The 22,280-nt window shown below is 36.8% G+C and overlaps 1 protein-coding gene and 1 pseudogene across 2 annotated transcripts; both read right to left on the reverse strand.

Annotated features, from left to right (window-relative positions):
- Positions 1 to 768: 768 nt before the first annotated feature.
- On the reverse strand, positions 769 to 6,809 carry LOC114723097 (conserved oligomeric Golgi complex subunit 2). 2 transcript variants are annotated; one of them, XM_028909247.1, is made up of 13 exons: positions 6,232 to 6,809; positions 5,367 to 5,573; positions 4,378 to 4,714; positions 3,915 to 4,076; positions 3,626 to 3,725; positions 3,321 to 3,536; positions 3,134 to 3,242; positions 2,594 to 2,794; positions 2,350 to 2,454; positions 1,707 to 1,832; positions 1,488 to 1,625; positions 1,145 to 1,290; positions 769 to 1,063 (listed from the first exon to the last, which is right to left on the reverse strand). In XM_028909247.1, exons 1-12 carry the CDS (start codon positions 6,688 to 6,690, stop codon positions 1,177 to 1,179), a joined length of 2,274 nt encoding a protein of 757 aa, XP_028765080.1. In that variant the 5' UTR covers positions 6,691 to 6,809; the 3' UTR covers positions 769 to 1,063; positions 1,145 to 1,176. The 2 variants fall into 2 exon arrangements, with proteins under 2 accessions (XP_028765080.1, XP_028765079.1); XM_028909246.1 differs by having other exon boundaries at positions 809 to 1,290.
- Positions 6,810 to 10,858: 4,049 nt separating this feature from the next.
- LOC114723095 (uncharacterized) lies at positions 10,859 to 21,723 on the reverse strand (annotated as a pseudogene).
- Positions 21,724 to 22,280: the final 557 nt, after the last annotated feature.

Consider the following 22,280-nt stretch of genomic DNA (forward strand, 5'->3'; position numbering starts at 1 on the left):
GAATCATATCTTTTTAAACGATCACGATAGAACACTTGCATTAGCTAAATGGCCTAGTATTATAAATGCACCCCCTTCAAAAGAGAGAAGTTATATTGTAGGTTTACCCCTCATGGGAATATACTCCTTTACATGCGTATGATGCTTGTTTTGATTATTTTCATTAAACAATTAATAATGATCATAATTAAACAAACTACTGACGTTTTAACACCAACATTCACCCAACTTTGGTAACAACTATCTTCAAAAGAGAACCTTTTTTATACGCAATTCAAGCATTCTTTTTCGGGTAATTACTTCAAGGTATTTTACCCGCACAAATATCAATCAGCATAACCTTAAGCGCAAAAATTGAATGGAAATAAAAATGCCTTTGATTTGATGGGGGCACGCTGGCAGCTACAGCCTAAAGCAAATATGACCAAGCAAAGCAGATAAATTTGGGCTGCATCTTTTGAGATACATATAACATTATAAGTAGGTTAAATCTTATTAAGTGGTTAATCAAACTACTTATTTACTCGTGCATTGCATGGGATTCAAAACTTTTGAAAGTTTATTTTGCTTACATATAAATACTATTTATTATAAGTACTAATTATTAATTTGGATTCTAAAGAATGGCAAAAATTAATTACATATCAATTTTAATTACTAGATCAAGTTTTTTCTTTTTTTTTTGGTTGGCCAAACATTAGATTAAGTTTCTTAAGTGGTAGCAAAGTCACACAAATGCAGAAATGTTAAAAGAGAGATTGTTCCCTGAATATATAGGACCCATGCCTTGTTATACCAATTGAGGGCATACACAAATTAGGCCTGTTTGGCATGGCATTAAAAATTACTTATAAGTATGTTCGATTTAAACCGAGACAAAACTCCTTTTACATACTTACCTTGTATTTCATAAATCACGATTAAAAAATTACTTATAAATTATTCCAAACAGTCCTTAGTTTTTTTTTTTTAACACTGAAAAAGGGAAAGAATAAGGAAAGAGAAAACAAACCGCAAAGAGGAACACAATTTCATCATTAAGGTGAATTTGCGACGTTGATACCTGTAAAATATGTTGGCCTTTAAGACACTATAAGCAAAGGCCGCTAATTGTATTACACAAATCCTCGACCAAGAAACCAACCTTAGGCTGCATAACCCGCACGTGCAAAAAATTTAAAATTTAATAGTGTTTTGCCTATCTGCAGGAGCCACACACTGCCACAATGACCGATAGGATGGTATACTGACTGCATCAACCCCCAACGCAGACAAGTTGCGAGCATACTCCTGAGATGAAAATATGCAAAGAGGAAGTTTAAATGTCAGCAATTAAAAAGTAAGGTTTAGTAGACTGAAAAATTCTATGGCAAAAAACCAAACCGGAAAAAAAAAAAAAAAAAGACTGGAAAATTCAAACAAGAGTCAACATGCCCCCACATCACAGGAGTGAAAGCAAGAAATGAAGAGATCGTGGTCGTGGCTACCTGAATGTCAAGGAACAACTGCATACAGATTTTGTCGGTGTCAGACACATTTTGATCTGAGACATCCGAACTAGCTCCACCCCGCCTTTGTTGTGCTCCCTGCCGAATTCTCTGGAGTGAAGACTCTGTCTTTCTTGCCTGATCATGATCACCGGTTGTTAGAACGATTCTAAATATCCACGAAAAATTCAAGAGTGCTGTTTGACCTTGGACACTTACCACATTAACAAGATCAGCTGCTAGTTCGTAATAACGGTCAGTGATTTCAGTTGCAGCGCCTGTAAGTACTTTATTTCTGGCTTCACTTGCCAAATATGTTGCAGCCCTCTTCCCATCCAGAAAAGCCTGGAATACATTGGAATGTCCACAATTTACCGAATAATGATTGAAATGAGTTTATCCAAAAAAGCTAGACGTAAATCCCGTCCACTATACCATATTAGGTTGCTTGCTAGATGAATCATAAATCTTATCCACTAAATTAGTTTGCACAAATGTAGCATCACTTGACTCCCAAACACAGATATATAAACCATTCCGTTATAAGAAAAGAGGCACAAAAGCAGCTATTCCTACCATCTAGGATTAACCTGGGATTGCAAATACAGAAAGAAATCATCTTCTGCATATATCAAATAATAAAATTTCCCGTTCCAGATAACTGCAACCAGTTAAAACTGCAAGTGGCTTGCATTAATAATACCTACCAGAATCAAAATCCTATAGAAATCATCATCCTCATAACTTAATCAAGCTAAACACACAGTGGAAGAGCAAAAATAGAAATAAATAAATTACACAATTGAACAATACTGCATATCTTAATAATTAAACACTTCCATAATTGAACAATAATGCATACCTTAAGAGGGCGCAATACCCCAGAAACATATGGGGAATGCCTCACAGGAAGAGGCTTATTAGTCATCCTGTAGGTTGCTGTTATCCCCTTCATCTGTCTCAGGTCCTAGATTAATTTCAAACCAAAATGAGTAAATGAACGGATTAAAGGGAAAGGGAAGAAAATACATAAGCAAAAAGATTTCTAGAAAACATTATATACCCAAATCCAACAACAAAAACAACAATTTGATAAATTAATTTACCTCAACTGACTTCTCCACAAGTGACTCCACTACTGTTTTGATGACTAAGGGTTCCAAATCTTTTAATGATTTACCACCTTGTAAAATGCTCTGCCTTACCAGCTCAAGAACATCAGAGGAACAGGAAGATAGAATTTGAAGCACGTGTTGAAGAAAATCACCATCAACCTGCTCCTCCAGACATCTGATATCATGAATAATCTGCACAGAATTTAGGATCTGTTATAATGGAGGTCAAGCACGATCATGCCTTTTTCCTTAGATCATTTTTTTTGGGTTTAAAATGGATATCTTACAAATACGGTAGTCAAGGCCAACTATGACAAATCCTAATCATTACCAAGGACAGCTTACCTTTAAAACAATTTTTTAAGCAATTTATTAATTCTTAATTCAGAAAACTCTGGCGTAAAATAACTCATCAAGTATTACTAGAGCAAACAGAGTAAGGACTAAAGAGATGTTAAAAAAACTTGTAACAAAAAACAAATGTCCAGCAGAAAGTAAATAAGTACGCTACAGTCAAGGTGTGATGCATACAAAAATAAAGTCATCTGCAACAGCTGAAATAGCCCATTCAGACCCTGGGCTGGTGCTTATGTTCCCAGTCTTACGAGCAATCAGCCCACTTGACAACCAATTAGTGTATCTGTAAAATTTCAGGAAAATCTGGTTATCATACCGTAAAGAGTAAACAGAAATTTGCAACATTCCAGTTTAAACTGACCTAGCAAGAAGTTGCAATGATAAGCGAAGGAACTTGTCAGAACAAGAAAGCAAAAAAACGTCTTCCCTCCAGCACGACCTCAAACTCTCCAATAGAGTGACACTTTGTTTTAGTGTTAAATTTTGATAGTTTGCTTCACCAGGGTCTGAATTTTGAACAGGGAGGAGGCTGGATGTTGTAAGCACAGAATCTAGAGCTCCTGCTATTTCCTGAAACCTGAAGCAAATGCAGATATCATTTCCATGTCACCAGCCACTAAAAAACAGTTCTTTAAACCCATGACCATCTTATAACAGATAAAATACCTCAGAGAGAAATATACACCGATATTCCATTGCTTCATGAACTCAGAATAAATGGCTTCAGAACGAAATTTAGCAACAGCAGATCTGGACGGGCAGTAGCCTTGCATGAAATCCAAAGTTACAAAATTTAGTAAATAAAATCTCTTAATACATGTAAAAATGAAATCAATAGATGCACAAACACATTCACACAACAAAGTTCTTTCAAAATTGAAGGCCTCGATTTTTTTTATCTTAAGGGGAAGAAGTGAGTTATGAAGAAGGCAGATTTGAGTCTTTTGACAACTACCTTCAAGATGAGCCAAGAAATCTAGGCTTGATTTGTAATTTTTCAAGAACTCTGTCGGTCTTCCCGGAGAAAATGCACCAGGCTTTCCCTTCTGGATTGCAGAGAGAACCTCTTTGAGAATTGAATTGGCCAAGAAGTCAAAAACATGCAACCCAGAATTTTCTGCACCAAAGAAAAAACCTCAGACGGATTTAATCCAATCTAGGTATACTGCTATTATATTAGACACTGGCATTGTGTTCTTGATAGGTGAATATGCTTGATGTATTTCCAAAACAATGGCACAAGTGCGCGACCATATTTCAACAACTCTATAATCCAGACAGACAGATAACTCATGGTCCAGCCGACTCAATAGTTCAATTTTTTAAATACCAAGAAAGACAAAGGAATACAGCAGTAAGGATATATAGCTAATGCAGTAAATTAATTGTTCATATTGATAGTGAACACAGATATGTACCAGCTGAAGAAATCTCCAATAAAAATTTACAGTTGTTATCAATGCATTCCTTAATCTGCTCATAATCGCTGTCAAGTCCATCTGCAGATGACTCAGCAGCCATGGCTGAAGGTCCATGTGGAATAATCTTCTGTATCAATGGGGCCACAATAGTGGTTCGAAAAATTTCTTCTGCATTTTTGGTGTTATCAATGGCAGCATATGCTCGTAAGCAATTGTATATTGCAGTTGCGTCTCGATGCTCTAGACCATCTACAAAGCAATGGCCCAAGCTTGCATCCAATATCAGGCTAGCATTTTGAATCCTCTTCTCCATATTTTCAATAAAAGGCAGGTTCTGTACTGGCATAATTGAGAAAAAGAGATGAGCACAGAATGTACAAAGGTCTAAGAGTCAAGACCAAGAAATCCTTTTACCGTTTTTCCCCTCAATTAAATAGTCCAGATCTTAGAGTTTTCAAGCTACAATGAGTCGCCAATTTCAAAAACTAAAAACTCATGATATAAAGATCAAGACATACACACATACATGTAACATGTTTTTAACTTCATATATCAGGCAATAAGCTACCTGGCTCTCTAAATTTTGGCTCATTTACTCTTGGCATACCTCAACCAAATTTTGAAAAGCTTTTCCACCATTTAACATAACAAAGTTAAACGTACATAACGATGAGGGTCTGCAGTTTACACCACATCATAATGATGAAATGACAAGAAAGACGAACCGCATCCAGGTAAGTAATTAAGGGAGGGGGAAAAAGAAACCCCAAACGTATAGTTCCATGACATTATCTATACTTAAGATAAGCTTAGAGAACATAATTATATATGGATAGAGTTGTGTGGTCTTCAAACCAATTTTTAATTCCTTTACCAAATATTCAGCTTCCATTACATTCCAATCTGTAGTTTTCCACTCAGTTATTTCAGTAATTTTCTTCTTTCATTTTTAAACCTTCAACAAAGTGAAGGAAATTAAAACAAACCTTCGCATGTGTGACATAGAACTTCAGCCGGTTCATCTCACTTGCGATTCTCTCTAGCAGCATGCTTTGAGTTTCTCTGACACTGGTGCCGTTCTCAACATGTTGCACAGAAATTCCATTACTCATGGAGTTTCTCTCCGCCAAATTTACGTCTCCATTTGACCAATCAGTGGGCACACTAGGTAGCTCCTTTATTAGTTTTTCAACCTGGAATCAAGCGAAAAAGAAAAATATATAATAATACTATGAAAACAATATTAGTGCACTAGACATGTTTGACTGGATCCTAAAATGAATAGATTCTAGTGCTTGAAAGGTGTCTTGAGTAGCTTCTTTGAGGCAACTCCTTCCGCTTTAAAAGAGACGGGACCGATGTTATTTAAATTAATTATTTCAATCTCAATACTTAATGTTCCAAATTAGAACTAGGAATCTTCTCTTCATACCACAACCATGCAAGTAAAGAATTGAGAACAAAATGCTCTGATTTATCAGGGTTATAACATTCTGCTACAGAATTGAAGGAATTGCATCTCTGGGCACACAAAATAATATCCGTATCGTGAAACTTTTTGCTAGCTTATAGTCTTTCGAATTCCATTTAACTTAACTAAGTCGAGTAGAAAACATCATGTCTTCAGGTTGTTGTGACTCGAGTAAGACCGGCGTGAGACAACTCATAAGGTCCATTAACAGCTTAAAACGAGAAAAAGTTGTGCGACGCTCAGTGGAAATTTGCCGCAAAAATTCCCGACCCATACATTTAAGCTGTATATTAAAGATTCACAACGCTGTTATGTCTGATTATAGACGAAGTTCCAGCAAATAGCCCAAAACTCATTCATTCACTGACAAAAATACTTACCTTAGATACCACGTGAAATGTATCCAGAAGAAGTTCCAAAGTCTCCCTCGCTGAGGCTGCCTCGGATCTTTGCCTTAGCCCGTTCTTCATGGACACAAGAGAACCTTCCACTGATCCCCTGAATTGCTCAATTTTATCTCTAAGCTCTACCAGCGGGGCCCGCATTCGCACCACTGCGGCGTCTACATCGACGAGCTTAGTGCTCAAGTTTACGAAATCGGCATAGTCACGATTAATCAGATCGACGAGTTCGTGATTGAGGGAGGACAAGTAATTCTGGAGCTCAGAACGAAGAGTGTCGAAAGGGACGAAAGTACGGAGCTCCGAAATGTACGATTCAGAATCGAAATCCGGGGACAGAAACGACGCAGGCTTGAACCACAACGGGTGAGAATCGAGAGGATCCGAGAAGAGGTCCGCGGCGGATCTGGGCGGCGGAGTGTGGATCTGATCCACCATTTCCCCCGGCTTTATCTATTCAGCGTTTGGTTGCTGAGAAAGTACGAGAAAACAACAGAAAGCACTACGCGAAGCGCTTGGGACCTCGGTTTGGGGTTCTCTCTGAACGAAGAGGCAGTAATTATACCAGCCACAGCCAGGGCACCTTCCCCAACATACTCGCCGTCCTTTCCACCGTTTCTCTTTATTCGACTGTATTTTTATTTTATTTTTTTATAATATATTTGATTAGTAAAAATATTTTTAAAAAAATAATATATATTTATTATAAATAACTGACTAAAATAATTAATCTATTCAAATTAATCAATTAAATTTTATATTAAAAAGTAGAAGTAGTATATAAAAACTATTTAACTAATTTAAATGGATTAGATAAGTTAAGTTAATTAATTAATTATAAAAATTGCAACATAATCTCATAAAATATGTCAATTTATAAGTTAAAATTAATTTGGGAAAAAACATGGGGATACAATGAATTTAGATCTTATAGTACTACCTCAGATCCTAATTATAAGACCTCGTTTGTAGAATATACAAATCGGAAGTAGTAGTATTTAAGATTAAATTAACATTTCAACAGACTCCTATATTTAAAAACCCCGGGAGTACTATTCTGGTTGTTGTAAATATCATAGTCAAATGAAATATTAGTTTGTGCCCCAAAAAAAAACTAAATAATTTTAATATAAGACTTAATTAACTAATTTAATGAGATTAATGTCTTTAATATAAGAACTAATTAACTCATTTAAAAAAATTAAGAAAGTTAAACAAAATACTTTAAAGTGTTATGTTTATTGTTTTCCTCTAAACCAATTTACTCGATATATGATCTAATGATATCTATAATTATTTTAAAAAAATCATGTAACAGTAATATATAATTTTCTTAAATTAATCAATTAAATCTTAAGTCTTATATTGAGTAAAAAAAGTCGGTACTGTATTAATTTTAATTTTAAATATCCGAACATGTGTGCTAGCTAAATAGACATAGCAATTTTAACAACAAAATTTTACGTTAAGAACATATGTTACTGTTTAGTTTTGAAAGGTGCAAAAATACATGTGACTTAAAAAGAGAGCAATCTAGCCATTGTTGTTAACAGCGCCAAACGTCCGTCTCTCCCCCCCCTAATGTGGGTCCCACTCATTTCCAGTTGGTGTACGTTGCTCAAATGCTTCTTTTCTCCCTCTTTCGCCACACTGCTCCATCTGTCTCCATTAACGCAGAGCTCTTTCTTCTTCATCAGTCCTTCTTTGATTTTTTTGCCAACCAATGCTTCTTCATCATCCCTCACTAGAACAAAACACCAGAAAATTCAAGAAACAAAATCAATACTTCTTCCCTATATCCACCACCATTCACCTCCCCCCCCCCTTGTTTTTATCGTCTGTCATCTTTGCAGCCACCGTCAGTGTCTCTCCCTTCTTCACTACCTATGACCTCCTCATCTTCTCCACCACCAGCGGCCTCTTCCCTCTCCTATCATACCATAATTGACCTCCTCCCTCCATAACACTGTCCTCTTCCCTCATTTCTGCCACCATTGTCCACCTTTCCCCTCATTTTTGTTGTGGATCTTCTCGGTCATCTCTGCAACTATTGTCAACATTTGTTCCTTCTCAACCACCAGCAACATCTTCATCTTCTCAACCACTGACAGCCTCTTCCCTCTTCTTCTTCCCCACCATCATCAACCTCCTTTTTCATCAAAGTTATCTTCAGAATCAAAGCTTCAGTGAAGCTATGTTGTTGAGAGGAATGAACTTATTGCAAGAGGATTTAAGAATTTCAACTGAAAAGAGAGATGAAATTGAAAACGGGCACTAAGATTGGGAGAGAGAGAGATAGGAGTTGGGCAGGTAAGTCGCAGAAGTGAAAACGTGACAGAGAGAGAGAATAGGAAAGATGGCACGAAAAGTTAGTCAAACTAAGAGAGGAAGAAAAAAAAATGTGGGACCCAAGGAAAGAGAGCTGGAGCATTTCCATTGGACTGCATAAATGACGTGCACAATAAATGGAACCCATCAAACTAAAACTAATGGCAATTTGGTTCTCTTAACGGGAGTGGCTAATTTGCCCCAGTTTTGAATCATTATGTCTACTTTTGCATCCTTTAAAACTAAATGATGCTAGATACTTTTGGTGTAAAATTTATTGTTAAAATTATATCTTAACCCTTTTCTTGTGGGATGTACTTATGAGTTTTGAGCTTCTAATTCTATGCATTATACAAAACTTTTTTGACCAGCAGTTACACAAAATAAACTCATGAATAAATTGTGTTGATCATGATATGTAACAAAAAACCATTACTTACTTTGGCCAAGTAAAAACTTTAAAAAACACTCAATAAAATTATTAAGCGAGATTTTTTATCATCTATCCAAAAACTTTTTTTAATTTTTGTCAAAAAAAAAACATGATTGTTAATGGAACACAACGACATCATTATATCCATGTAACCACCCTCATCTTGTGACACAATGCTGTCATTAGTTTCATTGCTTATTAATAATGCAGGTCATATCAATGTATCATTAATGTATAATTAGACTGCATAGTTAAGAATTAAAAAGGGTGCACTTTTTGTATTTATTGTGACTCTGAATAATTTCACAAGAAAACTAATCATAATCCTAGATGGTTTTTTGTCTCGTTATCAACTTCAAAATACTTGAAGGATATTGCCTTCGTTCACATAATTATGCATTTCCCTCCAAACGAGCGAGGACCCAAAACTCAGTTTTCATACAATCTCATGCAGAAGTTGATATGCACATGAAACCAAATGAATAGTTTTTTTGTTATTGCCTACCCAATTCACTGGTGATTTGTTCCGATTATATCTGGATCCGACCCGCGTCACGCACCTGGTTGTGGTGGGTGAGTCTCCCAACAAGGATTTTTGCATACGCTAAGGCTCGAACTCAAGATTTCGTTTAAACGATACCAAGCCGTTTACCACTTGGACCAACCCCCATTGGTACCAAATGAATAGTTTTGAAAGAACAGATATGAGAAAAAGAACTACTATATATTTTTCTTGTTCTATTTATAAGTCAATTTTAACATGTTTCACACATGCCTAAAAAAACTTTAAATTTCATTAACTCTCATTTAAAATTCAATAATTTTTCAATTTTATCGCTATTTAATATATATTATATTTCATCTAAACAAAGTTAACACAACAATAAATGAAAAGTAAAATTATATATCCATACAAAAAAATTTCTCTCAGTACCCTATAAATAAGATTAAAAAAAATCTTTTCTTTCTACTCTATAAACAAGACTAAAAAATATCTTCTCTCTCTACCCCATAAATAGGACTGCCCAAATGAAATCCTGGTCTTCAAAAATCAAATAACGGAATAGTAAACTGTTTCAACTGTTGCATATACTTTTGATAAGAAAAATACAAAAAGAAAACATGCAAGAAATATTATTTATTTAAAAACTAAGCATAGTGAATCATTTATCCAAAAAAAGCTAATTACTGAAAATCTAATAAAATTAATTTTAATTTGTTCATCGGATACAGTATTTATGGTACAAATGTCTTGCAAATAATGCTGTAACCCATATTATACATAAATATTTTCATTCAATAATAATTTACGTTGAGGCGAATAACAGATTTTAATATGGAAGATACATTCCATTAAAAAAAGTTAACATCAAGAACCACTGATCAAAATGCACTTCTAAATCCTCACCAACTTCGATTTATTGTAAAAACTTGGCTATCTAATTTATATTGCAGGGTGTTTGGGTTTAGTGAAAAATGATAAAAGTATTTTTCTACAAATTAAAATAAATTCCTCCACATATTTACTTTATATATCGTAAAAACACTTTTAAAATTATAATTTTGATTCCATCTAAACACCCCCTACATCAAATTAAAATCAATAGTTACCCAAAAAATTAAACAACAAAGCAAATCGATAAGGAGGGTGTTGGACGAAACAACGAGTGCATGCACTTGCAAGATATGAAATTTTTCTAGACGCATGAATGTGAAAAAAACTAGTATAGCCAGACAACCATCTCTATAATGCAAATAAATAAATAAATAGATAAAGGGCCCAAAAACATAACGCCTCTGACAATTCCCAGAATGCAGAACTAAACTTCACAAATTTAAAGGCGCTACAACAACAAAGCTTTAAATAGACTAAAAGATGTCAATTTTCTATAAATAGCATTTGATTTAACTCGAACACTGACAGATTTATCAGCATTACACAAATCCAATAAAACATTGATTAACTTGCAGACCTAGGAAACCACCTAACGAGGGCTCTAACATGCAATTTATGTACATATACCAGGTGACGGTCATAATCTAGATGCTTATTGTTCCAGAAAATATTAGTGCTCAACATAAGTATATGCACGGGGTCATCTGACTTCTTATCTTCACGTTTTACTAGTAAGCTCATAATCATAACTCTAGGGGGGAAAAAATATGTCAATGCGCTTTCTTTGTGCTGGCAGCAAGGGGATGAGGAACAAAACAAAAGATGTAGAAGCATGGCCAAAATTGAGAGGCTCTATTCCTTCCAAAAAAACCCCACCTTCCCATTTGCCATTGGAAAGAAAAAATTGTCTTCAGAACCTATGATTCATTTTACAAATGAAATGGCTCGACAGCAGGCACCCACACAGATATGCATGGTTTGGGAGATGGAGGCAGTAATGGGGGGGAGAAATTTTGTACAGGGGAGAAACTCTCACATGAAATAGCTGAGGGCTTTCTTTCTTCTCGAACCACCTTCGCCATATAGTTCATTCCACTGTAAGAGCTCAGTCATATTTACGGATTCAGAGGAAACACTTGCACATACCTGGCCCAAAATAACATGAAAAGTTACTTCTTTTTAGTCCAGAACAAGGGCTGGACAGGTGGGGAAGGGAGAGGGAGGGAAGCTTAAACAGAAGTTTCCATGCCATACCCGTTCATGAGCATCTTTAAAATCCTCCATGTTTAAAGACCGGATATCAGCACTGCCACTTAATGCCGGAGGAGGTCTGCCTTCTGCGAGAGCAGCAGCACGCTCCTGTCATGCATAAAACATATCACATAAAAGTGGCCAAACTTCCAATTAACACATTTTTATAACACGTCCAACTAGCTAGTACATGTGGCAGAATGATTCATGCAACATACTTCAACCGTCACTGGCAAAGTCACTCACTGCTAAGACAACATATAGAATAGAACCCTACCTTTTTTTCCTTCTCTAATATCTCTTTAATTGGACGATGTGCAGCAGTCACGCAAAGATTCTGCAGTATGAGAGCAAGAAGGCACCTCAAATATTGACTAGTGACAATGCTGTCAATTAACATATATTGTCATATAATGCAAACAGAAAATGAGCTCCTATAACCTTGAGATCACTTCCAGAATATCCGTCAGTCATACTGGCAATTGCATCCAAGTCAACATCAGGAGATAAGTCCTCTTTGGCTAGTATAACTTTCAATATCTTTGCTCTATTCGAAGAATCCGGCAAATTTACCATCAATCTGCACAAGACCATAAGTTCACAAAAGATCTAACAAGTGCTGAAACTCTTTAGGCCAATAAATAAGAAAAAAGATGCAGTTGAAAATGATATCCACCTTCGTGGCAGCCTCCGGATGACAGCCTCATCAAGATCAAAAGGCCTATTAGTGGCTGCCAGTACAAGAATTCGCTCAGTGTCCTTTGTACGTAAGCCATCCCAGTTCACCATGAATTCATTTTTCATCTTGCGCATGGCCTCATGCTCCCCTGGATTTTCCCTCCTGCCCAACATGCTGTCAACCTAGAAAAGGCATCAGTTAAGATGAATCCTCTGAATTAACACCAAAGAAGCCACAGCCTAAAAAGCTTACTTCGTCAACAAATATGACACTAGGAGCAATTTTACTGGCCAGGGAGAAGACAGCTTTCACATATTTTTCACCCTCACCAAACCACTGTGGCAAAAAGTGGGCAAGAAAAGAAGTTATAAAAAGCACAAAAAAATAATACAAGTATCAGAAAGCACTGAATGAAGCACAGAAATAACCTTAGATGTAATGCTTGACATGGAAATGTTGATGAAGTTAGCGCCAGCTTCAGTGGCAACGGCCTTTGCAAGCATTGTCTTTCCTGTTCCTGGGGGCCCAAACAATAAGATACCCTTGCAAGGCTGTACACAAAATTTTGACAAATAACCTGTTAGGTGACACCAAAATTGCTTTCAAGCATAATTCCAAAAATAATATCAGAGCTGATGGTTTTATTGAGACATATAAGAGGAAATCAAGGAAGAGACACGGAGTAGAAGGGAATAATTCTGCTGGTCCTAGGAATTATCCTCTGAGGATCCTGACTATATGGAAAAGGCTAGGGCAGTCTTAGGGAGTAATGAATATTACTTCTGAATATATAGTTGCTTTGGGACTTCCAGAGGGAGTTTTGGGACGTATTTTGATAGTAAGCGTGGTGAGGAGAGTCTAGCCTCTCCCATGCCAATGGTCAATGGATGCGTGCTGTATTGTTCTGATTGTTTTTCATTCTGGTCGTACCAGGGGAATAGGGTTTTAGTCAGAATCAGTGAAATCTTCTGTAACACTGATTTGGCATTTTGAAACTTCAATAGCAAAACCCAAGGATTTCCCTCATTTATATCTTCTACTGTCTTCTCTCGCCGTATTTTCCATTCACTGTTAGCAGGGCTCTATCACAATCCCTTTGCTAATCCTATAATTATAAGGGGGGGAAAAAGGTGATTCCAGAGAAGAAAAATAACTGCCATGATTCTGGACCACCATCATCAGATGTTTCTAACAAGATTTTATGGGAGGATTTACACAATAAAGCAGTTGCAGATATTGTACAGAGGTCAGCATCACATACAACGGCTTCAAAAAGTAGGTCACTCTACATGTTTGAAAAGAAAAGGTAAGGTAATTCGTCTTTGCAATCCCATCCCTTTCTTTTGGGCTGAGGACACCAAATGATAGGAGTCAATCAAAAGCTTCAAAAGATATACAAATCTTCTAGCAAAAACAAATTCCACATAATGAAATGGATTCAATGAGGCAACACATTTTAAATTCGTCAGATAATTTTTTAGGACTGATAGTAAGTAAAATATCAGGCAATGATGTGTAAAGTCATTTTGCCGGAATTTCTATGGATAGCCATTGAACAACAAGAAATTAGGAGAAAGCATATAGAAAACAATAACAATATAACTTGCAGACAGTCAGCAAACATGACGAGCAGAAAGCATGATAAACAACACAGTGCACTTCAGTTTGTATCGTGAACCTTGGTTAATTGCCCCTTGCAGAAAAGCTCTGGCCTTTGCAAAGGAAGCATGACCAATTCTTTCAGTGTATCCTTGACATTTTCAAGAGCTCCGATATCATCAAAAGTAACACCAATGTCACTAGGAGGAATTACATCAGCCAACAGCCTCTTTTCAAACTCATTTTCTGTTACAACATCCTAGATTCAGCCAACACAATGAGTAAAATCATTAAGACAGCAGCCTTTGAATAAACACAGCAGTTAAATTTCCATGACAGAAAATCTATTGTATAATCTAGTACAAGTGCCTAACAATCACCTTCAGAGACTTCTTCAAGCTCTTGGACTCATTTTGAATGGCCTGCAAGATCCCAATTCCATGCTGGATGCTGGTAGCATGGCAAAATGGCAACATGATTATAAAGTTACAGCACAGTAAATGTACTATTTTACACAACTGTTGCAGGCTAACAATTACCTTTCACAGGACAATACAAGCTTTGAATTAGGATCGGCTTCAGAGTTCTGCATGAGATGGTGGCTTAAAGCCCAACCAACGATCTTCTCTGCATCTGAAATATAGCTAACATGATATAGAAGAGAAATTTGAAATGCAAATCCTAAAGCTTTCATATACTTATTAGCATAACATACTTTCATTTGTAAGCGCCTGGTCTTTAATGCACAGAGTCTCAAGTCCTTCACATTCCATCCCACAACGACTCAAAACCTACAAAAGTTTGATAAACTGTACAAGTTAAGAACACAATAACCAGAACAGTAAACGTTTAGGCCACGCCATCCAGTTTAACACAAATCAAAACATCAAAATTTAGTAACTTGCGGAGTCTGACCCTTTACTTGCATGAGAAGACAAGACAAAGGAAGAAAATAAGAGGAAAGCAAATGGAGAGAAGATGACTTATGTTATTGACTAAAATTGTAAATTAAAATTGCATTCATAAAAATTATTTTGCCATAAGAATAATGCAATGAAATAGGAGTAGGAATAATAACAGAGACAGCCAATCCCCCTCTTTAATTCATCTATGATCAGAACAGGGAGAGGGCAATACCCATTTTCTCCCAAAACACAACTGAAAAATGTGCTTAACAAGCTCCATTTCCCCATTGTTTTTTACATATGAAAAATAAAGCAATAATTTATTAAAAAAAAAAAAAAGATTGCATGGGGAGAAGAAACAAGTAGCAGGACAAGAGGCAATTACCCAAATGCAATTGATAGAACAAAAGAAACTACCCCCTCATGGCACCCAGTACATATTCAAGGCATACTATCTTTCATTAATAATCACTAATATGTAATGTATCCTAGTTGCCTGAAGCGAAACCAAAATTTACTTGGACTCACAAAATAGCTGTAAAGAACTACATTGCTACATGGGGAGTGTTAATATTATTTATTCAGGTTAGATTTATCTGTAAATATTAAATAGTTAGCAGATGGTAGGTGGCAGCATTCAATAATTGTTTGCAAACAGCTGTAATTTTCCCCATTTTAAGTCAGTCAAAACTCTTTCTTCCTTCACTTTTCACAAGTTTGATGGTGAATAAGATTCCAGAATTATCATTGAATTCCCTCGACCCTCCAATACACACGACATATGTTCATTCCTAAAAGCCTGCTTCAATCATTGTTGCTAGTTAAACTAGAAGACTGGCGTCTGCAAAAATATAAGATGGTCAACTGCTGACTGATTGCGACACTCAAATGTCAAAGGAAAATCTGGCGAATAAAGATTTAATCTCATGCCTCACGTCAATAACAGCTACCAAGTGTACAGTTACCAAAGCATGCAAAGCACATTAGGCCTATGACCAAAGAACAGATCCACATATCACTTAGTCTAGACATCAAATTCATAGGTTCTTCCTCCTTTTGGCTGTCTACATATCTTCTTGCTCCATGCTTACTTTGGAGGCTCATAAATAATGAAAAGTTTATTACAAATAACTTAAATTCCAGAGCATCATGGGGCAACCCCTAAGATCCTGATAGAAACAATTGTTCGAAAGTCAAACAGGCGCATATTAGGAACTCACTGTTCGCAGGTGATGCAAATTTGCTTTGATTTTTAGAGTCTCGGCATCTCGATCCAGAAGCTGCTTCCAAGATGCTAGAAGTGCCTCTTCCTATGACCGGAAAAAGGTTATCAACAATGTATGATACGAAGAGAGCGTAACTGATTATGTGCAATCTAGTGTACAAACCTGTGGCATGTGAATTGTAACTTTATTAGGGAAAAGCTTAGTCAAAGTTTTGTTCGGCTTTGGGACTTCCTTCCCCTCTCATGCAATCTTCCAAAGCTATCCTGAAATAATAAAAGAGACCGTTACAAAATAAAAATAAAATAAAACAAAAAATATGGTGCAGCTATAGGTGAGATATCCTGTAGAATAAACATCATACAAGACAAAGACACAGATGTACAGGAAAATCCCGTTTCTCTCTCTCCGATGAAGAGGCAATAAATTCAATAGGAGACAGAGTCATTACCGGGAAAGCCAAGTCCAGAAGGGCAGTCTGATTGCTGCCGAATTTTGTAAAAAGCAAACCCCCTGGATGTGACTGGTAGGAAAAATAATTGAAAAGTTCAAGAAGTCAATAGGAAACATAGCCAATGAAATAATTACATGTATGCAAATACAGGGTACTCGATCTGTACTTTTGTATCCTACGTCAATTATCATACACCTTCCTTGCCAGTTTCTCAATTCATATTAAACAAAAACAGACATGTCAAACCCATAAACATGCAAAGTACAGGTATTTAGAAACTAAAACTTCATACTTTCAACAAGATTTCATTAGAATTAGATGATATACATCAAACTTTACCAAGATTATCTAGCAGTTAGCTATTATGAACTCGTAATCATTGTCCAGAAAAGCTAAGCATTAGTCTGATCACTCAATTTCCAGAGACCCAAAATGCATTCCAATTCAGGATCATAAAATAGTTTTCAAGAAAATCAAAACAATCTTACCTTCTCTTTGCGACTGTCAGTGTGAGTATGCGAACCTATAACAACCACATTGTCTGGAAGCTTTTCAAGCCTACTCTTAAATGAAAATGGATCTCCATTTCCTACAATAGACTTCTCAGCATCTTTCATGAACAAAATGAAAGGTGCAGTTCTGCTCTCACTATAAACAACCTAAAACCAAAGAAAAGACAGAAAATCCGGAGTAAAATTGGAGCACAAAATGGTAACAAATATTTTTTTAAGACAATAGAACGGAAAGAAAGGATACCTCAAATAAAGTATTGATAAGTAATTTGTCCAACTCGTCCACACCACTGTTCTCCAATCGAAGGTCATTAACTAGGAAGAGCAAGAGATATTTATTATCCAAGCAGAAGATACACTTCGATAGAAGACTACAGAAAATCTGAGCATGTATCTTGAATAATACCATTGCAGAAAAATCCTTGACCTGCCTCACAGGCACCTCCAAGATCAACTCCTTCAGGTATGGGCTTGTCAAATCTTACACCAATTTTTGACGAAGGATTCTCATCAAAACATAAGACAACCTTCCCCCGACTTCCATTAGATGGGCCCCTACATTGCACACAGGATATTGCAAAGCATCACCAAAAGAAAAAAAAAAGGAAAACTTTAAACTTCAATCAAGAAGGAAGGGGTGCGTATATATAAGAACAATACAAGAGATAAATTATGAAGAGGGATGAACTGCATAAAGAGATCTTGAAGTCGAGTCTCCCGACAATGTTCTCTATTAGAACCAATAGGCCATTTCATTTACTAATACTTTAAAATTTAAAATGGAATATCATCTAAATAAGAATCAAAGCATTCTCCACATTTATTTATCACGGGCCCTTAGACTGTTTCTCACACAGAAGGTCCCAATAAAGCAGTAATAACAACCTATACAAATCAACATAAATTGAAATGTTTTCTTCCTAGCAATAAATCATCTCAATCTCCTACAGTACTTATAACTACACCAATAATTAGGTTGCAGACATCTATAACACAGCTTAAAGTAAATTAAAATTAGTTATTTAGCCACTACAGAAATGCAGTCACCTTAAGTAGCACTTATCTTCCACACCCCCCCCAAAAAAAAAAAAGAAAAGAAAAGAGAAATAGTCCCTTTCTAGTAAGCAGTATTCTAACCAGAATCAATCATAAACTATACTGTTGACTATTTAGGGGAAAGAACCCAATGCATATATAATAAACCATGATAATTTAGGACTTTGCTACAGCCAGCCTATTTTGACGAATAACGTTCCCAGTTTTCATTCACAGTACTGCTATGTCAAGTCTAAAAGGTTGTGCAGCATGTATGACAACATAAACATCTCTTCTATAGCTTACACAACAAATGCAAAACAGACACATTTGTGCGAATGAGAAACAAGATATTAACACTTAAAATTTTATTACAAATTTGCACCTTGAAGATGTCTGATACAAACCAACAGAAGATGAACAGCTATATTTCACCCTGTCACCTGCATGATTATACATGGAGAATGAAGAATGCCAAAGTAATGAAACCAAAGCTTCATAATGATGGCTGAAAAATTGAACATCTACCTAGTTTAAACAAACAATTTTTAGTTGCCCCAGAAGTGGAAAGAGTGGCGTCAGTCTCAGTTTTGGGTTGAGGTTCAAGGCCATATGAAGTAGGTGCATTTGAAGGGCTAGGCGTATCTGTTTCACTAGTTGATGGGTCCAAGTTCCTAGCCAAGTCAGCGGCTGTGGAACTTTGCTTGGCGCAGCTGCAGGTTTTTTCAACAAGAAATCCATCTTTGAGTAGCTCTGCTTCCTTGGATGATAAACCCTATTTTCATTCATAAATCTACCAATTAGCACTTTAATAACTCTTTCAAGACACAAAATTTAAAATATATATTCACACATAAATTGAAAATTCATTATAACAATTTTTACTATATTTCAATAACACAACAGGAATACAAAAACAGTATGCATGGCCTAGTCCCTATATCAGACCAAGAAGGAAACTTCATCTTACACCCAAAAGCAAATGGCTATCAAATATGAGCAACTTAGCTCCAAAGTAATTAGCAAGTGCTTTTGCCAGCATCTCCTGATATATTTCTGACCCTGCAAATCATAAAAATTCACGGTTTCTCTCAAAATTGGAGCCACTTGTCACAATGACAGAAACCTGTGACAAAGAGAAAAAGGAGATTGGTGAAGAGAAGCAATTCAAAAGCCGCACACCTGCAGGTCCAGAAAGTAAAATACGCGGGTTGATGGTTGTAAGATCTGTTGTGTATTTTGCATGTTCCTTGTGCTTCAGGTGAATAAAACAAGCTGCAACCAAGACATTTTTTGTGTTCTCGCTGCCCCCAAAAAAAAAAATTAAGAGTGAAGCTCTAAATCAGTAATCCACCCTTAGAAGAAGCTATAAGAATAACTGCAACACACTATATGCAGTCAGCCGAGTCAAACTCGTGAAGAATAGTGCCCGTTATATTTCAAAAATAAATGGAAATAAATCCAGAAACCTCAATTCATATTTCAAAATGACAGCCATGTTTCATTTACACAATTGTATAATCTCTAAAAAAGGCATTGCAAATAGTATAAAACATAAAAGAAAAAATTATACCTCAAATAATATGGGAAGTTGTCAAATGACACTTTCATGTCTTTTCCATCCAATATTGCAGCATGAACATCTTCTTTAAACACCGCACAGCGCACAGACATACCCGAGGTTGATGCTGCCAGCATATCCCTCGTCCCATTTCTTTCTTCCAATACCTGTTTAAAGATACTTTTGCTCAATTTCAGTTTACAACTAGATCGAGCTAAGATCCTGAAGAAAGGCCTTAGGAAATCAGTCATCCCAGAAATTTTTACATTGCCTGCCTCCATGCTAGCATCTGGATCGCATTCCATTGGATGATTCTTGTCACTTGCTCCAACGTCAGCTGCTTTATCACTCTCGATATTTGGGGCTGAGTTGCCTTCCGGACCATCAAGCTCAGTTTCTGTATTATCATGATGAGCAGAATGAGCAGATACATCAGTGCCCTGATGAGCTTTATTGGTATTCTGAGATGGAGATTTCCATCTCGGGTGATCTTGTCTGAAGCTAGAAAGAGAAGCCAAAATGGAAGCCCCAGCCACAGCTGAGGGGTCTCCAGTTCTCCTTTCAAGCTGCAGAAATTTCCCTGCACCACCCTGAATTTCTGCACCCTTAACTGCAACATCAGCATTTAGCTGCTGAAAGATCTAAGCCAAGATAATTCAAGGAGACCACTCATGCAAATATACTAAATCAACTTGCGCACAAGGAAATAATGGGGAAGTAGAACAACAGACTCTATTGATCTAGAGGAGAAAAAGGAGAGACAAAAGAATGGCAAAAAGATAAAAGGATACATAAGAATGATTTCCGAGCAAACCAAAGACCACTTCATCACCCGAGTTAAGAACACAGCTGCTGTTCTTCTTGACTTGTGTCCCATTAACTAGCACAGATCCTTTGCTACCCGTACTCTCTAGCACGGCTACAGCACATCCCTCACGCTGAATAGTTTCAGAAACAGCAACTGAAATTAAATTCATATCCTAAGAATTCACATCATTTAAGTGTTCAAAAATTTTAAAATTTACCTGGGTATGCTTAATCTTGCATAGATTCCCACTTATAGTCTGATCCTTCAATGGAAAGTTGCAATTTCTACTGGAACCAATAGTGAAGTTGGGTGTGCCAATGGGAACATTTTGGTTCTGCAGCATATATATATTTCAATTTTCTTTTTTAAAAAAAATAACTGATAAAGTCGCTGTGCCACATGAGTGAACACTCAAACATGTTAACTACCACAATCATTTTGCACGGTGAAAAGAAAAAGGCGGCTAACTAAACAAATTACTGCCTAATCATATTTCTCTTTTCCATTCACTTCACTTCAATGAACATGAATTACCAGGGCAGACTGCGACAGGAGCCTGCACCAAGGCGCCGGGGTCTCAGAACTTGGACTTTGCTTCTGATATATATTCCACGAAGACAAAGAACCCCTCGGCTTATCAACCATCAAAGTCGGCGAAGACCCTTGAAGGTAAAAGGAATTAAGCGTTGAAATAAAAACATATGAAGCTTATCACCGAAGTCAAGTAAGTGATACGATAATAGCGAATTAAATTTCAAACTGCTAAAAATGTACCATCACCGATCGGCAGCGCCACGGCGACAGCCGCTGCAGCATCACTCTTGCCAGAAGTCGGACCATCACCAGTGCCATCTCCAGCGATCTGAGCATCGCATTCTCCAGGATCAGCCGCCGGCTCAGGGGTACTTACTTCTTTAGAATTCTCCGCTGCTGGCTTCGGTTTCTCCGACGGACCTCCATTTTCAACCTAAAAATCCAACACACCCGTAAACCCAAATCTCGAAAAGTCGTTGAAAAAGGAGAAGAAAAAGAAATCTTTGACGCTTCAACATTCGAAAACGTTGGAAACAGACTCAAAAGTGAAGCATTCCTATCCCAATTGATTCTAAGAGACCTTTTGACGCTTCGGTGAGGGAGGGTTATCATCCGAAGAAGAAGATCTTTTGGAATTGTTGCCAGAGAGAGATCCACTACGTCTCGTTGAAACCATGGTTCTCCCTTCTGGTTCTTTTGGTGTCTCTCCTCTCTATATCGATGAACGAAAGACGGGGGGATATCAAATGATTTTAAGAATTTTTATTTTTCATATCCTTTTTTCTTAATTATCTCGCTTTTCTTCTGCTGTCTAGTTGGGGCACGATGGTTTGGTGCTTCCCCTTGCCTGATGGGCCAACACAATCAGAATCCACGACACGCGCAAGATAGAACTGAGGCCGCTGATTAGAACCTCTTGGTGGCGTACCTTAGTAGGACAAACTAGGCAACATTATTGTGCACTGGGGTGTACCGAGTAGTAATTTGCAGTTTTGTTAGGTCCTTCTTCGTCATTTTACTTTTTCCTTTTGGGCCCGAATGGGTTCTTCTTCTCTGATCCCCCTGCCTCGCATTCATTACGTGGAACTGTGTCACCTGGTAGCGGCGTACCCGGTTGGGCGGATGCGGCTTGACACAGTTAAAAATTTTCAGTCATGCTCATAGGCGATGTTAAAATTAAACATGAAAACATTAATAATTGTTAATTATTTATAATATTGGTAATCATCATAATATTTTCTATGAGAAAAGTATGCTTCCGTTTTTATCCATTCTGTTGAGGAAACAACGATCAATACGAGAAGACTATA

Source organism: Neltuma alba, unplaced genomic scaffold (genome assembly GCF_004799145.2).
Source record: "Neltuma alba isolate B1F8T4 unplaced genomic scaffold, ASM479914v2 tig00012124_pilon, whole genome shotgun sequence".
In the NCBI taxonomy this organism is placed as follows: domain Eukaryota; kingdom Viridiplantae; phylum Streptophyta; class Magnoliopsida; order Fabales; family Fabaceae; genus Neltuma; species Neltuma alba.